This window comes from Ranitomeya variabilis, chromosome 6 (genome assembly GCF_051348905.1).
Source record: "Ranitomeya variabilis isolate aRanVar5 chromosome 6, aRanVar5.hap1, whole genome shotgun sequence".
Taxonomy (NCBI): Eukaryota; Metazoa; Chordata; class Amphibia; order Anura; family Dendrobatidae; genus Ranitomeya; species Ranitomeya variabilis.
Window position 1 is genome coordinate 307,956,289 of NC_135237.1, and position 2,754 is coordinate 307,959,042.

The 2,754-nt window shown below is 37.0% G+C and overlaps 1 protein-coding gene across 1 annotated transcript; it reads left to right on the forward strand.

Annotated features, from left to right (window-relative positions):
• The first annotated feature begins 488 nt into the window (after nucleotides 1-488).
• On the forward strand, nucleotides 489-2,525 carry LOC143781122 (uncharacterized). Its single transcript, XM_077267635.1, has 2 exons — nucleotides 489-1,640; nucleotides 2,289-2,525. Exons 1-2 carry the CDS (start codon nucleotides 614-616, stop codon nucleotides 2,387-2,389), a joined length of 1,128 nt encoding a protein of 375 aa, XP_077123750.1. The 5' UTR covers nucleotides 489-613; the 3' UTR covers nucleotides 2,390-2,525.
• Nucleotides 2,526-2,754: the final 229 nt, after the last annotated feature.

Genomic DNA, 2,754 nt, shown 5'->3' on the forward strand with positions numbered 1-2,754 from the left:
ATTGGATGAGAATGAATCTGAGGAGGACGGTAAGTTCCCTGTACATTTGTTGGGGAAATCCAAGAAATTTCCAAGTCTGAGCATTTGTTCAGCCGTGGAGATTTTCACTAAAATGGTTACCAGAGAAATTGAAAGTCTGCCCCCCATCCCCAATTGGGTTTCCAATTTAGATTGCAATGAGAGAAGGGCGTTGAAGGAGCTTCAAACATGGGATGACTTAGTCATCAAGCAGGCCGATAAAGGGGGCAATACGGTATTATGGCCAAATAGAATGTATGAAAAACAGGCGAATAAGATCTTGGGTAATGCAAATTGTTATAGGAAACTTTGCTATAATCCGTTATCTGAATTTCAACAAGATTTAGTGAAGATTTTGGAGTCCGCTTTTGAAGACGGAGTCATCCCCAAAAAATTGGTTGAAATTATAAGCAAGTTGCAATCTAAGTTAGCTACTTTCTATTTGTTGCCCAAATTGCACAAAAATCCGTTAGATCCCCCTGGTAGGCCGATAGTATCGGGAAATGATAGCCTTTGTGAGATAATTTCCACAGTCATCGATTATTATTTGCAGCCACTAGTGCAGACGTTACCTTCGTATATTAAGGACACCACAATGATTCTGAAAAGGTTAGATTCTTTACATCTGGAAAAGGGGGCGGTCTTAGTTACTGCCGATGTGGAAGCACTGTATTCCTCCATTAAGCATTCTGATGGATTAAAAGCTGTTTCACATTATTTGAGAGAGAGTAATTTAGAACCCTTGCTCATTGATTTGATTCTAACCTTACTTGAGTTTGTGTTGGAACACAATGTGTTCTTATTTGGTAAAGATATTTACCTCCAAAGACAGGGTACTGCGATGGGGGCCACTTGTGCCCCCTCGTATGCGAACCTGTTTATGGGGTACTGGGAGCGTTTGATTTTTCAGGATGATGATTGGGGGAATGAAGCTATACAAGGGTGGAGTCGTTACATAGACGATATCCTGTTTATATGGGAGGATTCGTCTGATAAATTATTTGATGTTATGAAGAAATTAAATCAGAACAATTTCAATATCAAATTGACATACAAATTTGGGAGAACTGTGGATTTCTTGGATCTTAAAATTGTTGCTTTGGAGGATGGTAAAATTATCACAGATGTATTTAGAAAGCCCACAGCAACTAACACCCTATTGCATGCCTCTTCTGCCCATCATAGATCCACCATTAATGGTATACCTACGGGGCAATTCCTTCGTGTTAAGAGAATTTGCAGTAACACGGAAGATTATGACAATCAAGCGTCGGATCTTGTCAGAAGATTCTCTGAGAGAGGATACAGTAACAGGCAAATTAAAAAAGGTTTCAAAAAGGCCTCTTCTGTTTCCAGGGAAGAACTCTTGTATGGCAACAAAAGAAGTGACAGAAAAAAGACTGATGAGAATGGAGTTAGATTTATCACCAAATTTAACAAACAGTGGCCTGAATTAACGAAAATCATGCATAAGCATTGGGGTATTCTACAATCGGATCCAATATTGAAGCAATTTCTTCCGAGCCGCCCATTAATGGTTCCCAGGAGATCCAGAAATTTGAAGGATTTACTTGTACATAGTCACTACTCATCTACCAAGCCCAGTCTTGCATCTTCAGGAGGTAATGGTTTCTTTCCTTGCAATATGTGTAAGGGTTGTTATAATCTTACTAAAAGTAAAACATTTGTTAATTTTGATGGCTCCAAAATCTTTGAAATACGTAAGAGGCTTACCTGCACCTCTAAGGGCGTAATCTATCATGCTCTATGTCCGTGTAAGAAAGTATATATTGGGCTCACCACTCGGGAGCTAAGAATCAGGACAAGGGAGCATGTTAGAGACATAGAGAAGTCAAAAAGTGTGGAAGACCTCAGCACTTTAAAAACTCTGCCTAGGCATTTCAAGCTGTACCATCAGTCTGATCCTAGAGGACTTAAGATCTGAGCGATTGATCAGATTCAATTGGGTGCCAGGGGGGGGAATTTGGCTAAAGTTTTAGCCCAAAAGGAGAGCAAATGGATCTACCTATTGGGGACCATGGCTCCCCAGGGTCTTAATGAGACCTTGGGTTTCAATTCCTTTTTATAAAATTTGGTGAGTCCTTACCTTTACTTATGATCTATTTTTGATATCTCATTACCATTGCGACACTGTGTTGGTTATAGGCAGTCATAGTTTGGTCCCTGTTATCTGGTCATGTTTCTCCTGTTCTCTTGTTTTTAATTTTTGTATGTGTGTCTTTTTGTATATTAATTGTATTTTTATCTAGTTTTTAGGACGCCTGTTTTGGGTTGCTATTATCTTTGTATGCTGATAATCTTCCTTTCTACGAATATTTGGGATGAATGGAGACACCATGAAAGTCCATGATGGAATATTTCTTCTCTCAGTCTTCCACATTGTTGTGTTTTTATGTTGATTTATTATTATTTATTATTAAGGATATTTTTTTGCAATATTGAATATGTGCTATATTCACGTATATTTTTTGTATCTTGTTATATGAAATTAGGGTGTTTTCTTTATATATATATATATATATATATATATTTATTCTCTTTGGTGGTACATATATTTATATATTATTATGTCCACTATTTTAGATTATGATATTATACGTTAATTCGTTTTATGCTGCTTAGATTGCTGCTGGTATTAACTTATTTGCATATTTATTATATCATAGAGGTTTCCATGTATTTTTGGGATATATGTTATATTCACTTATTTATTCA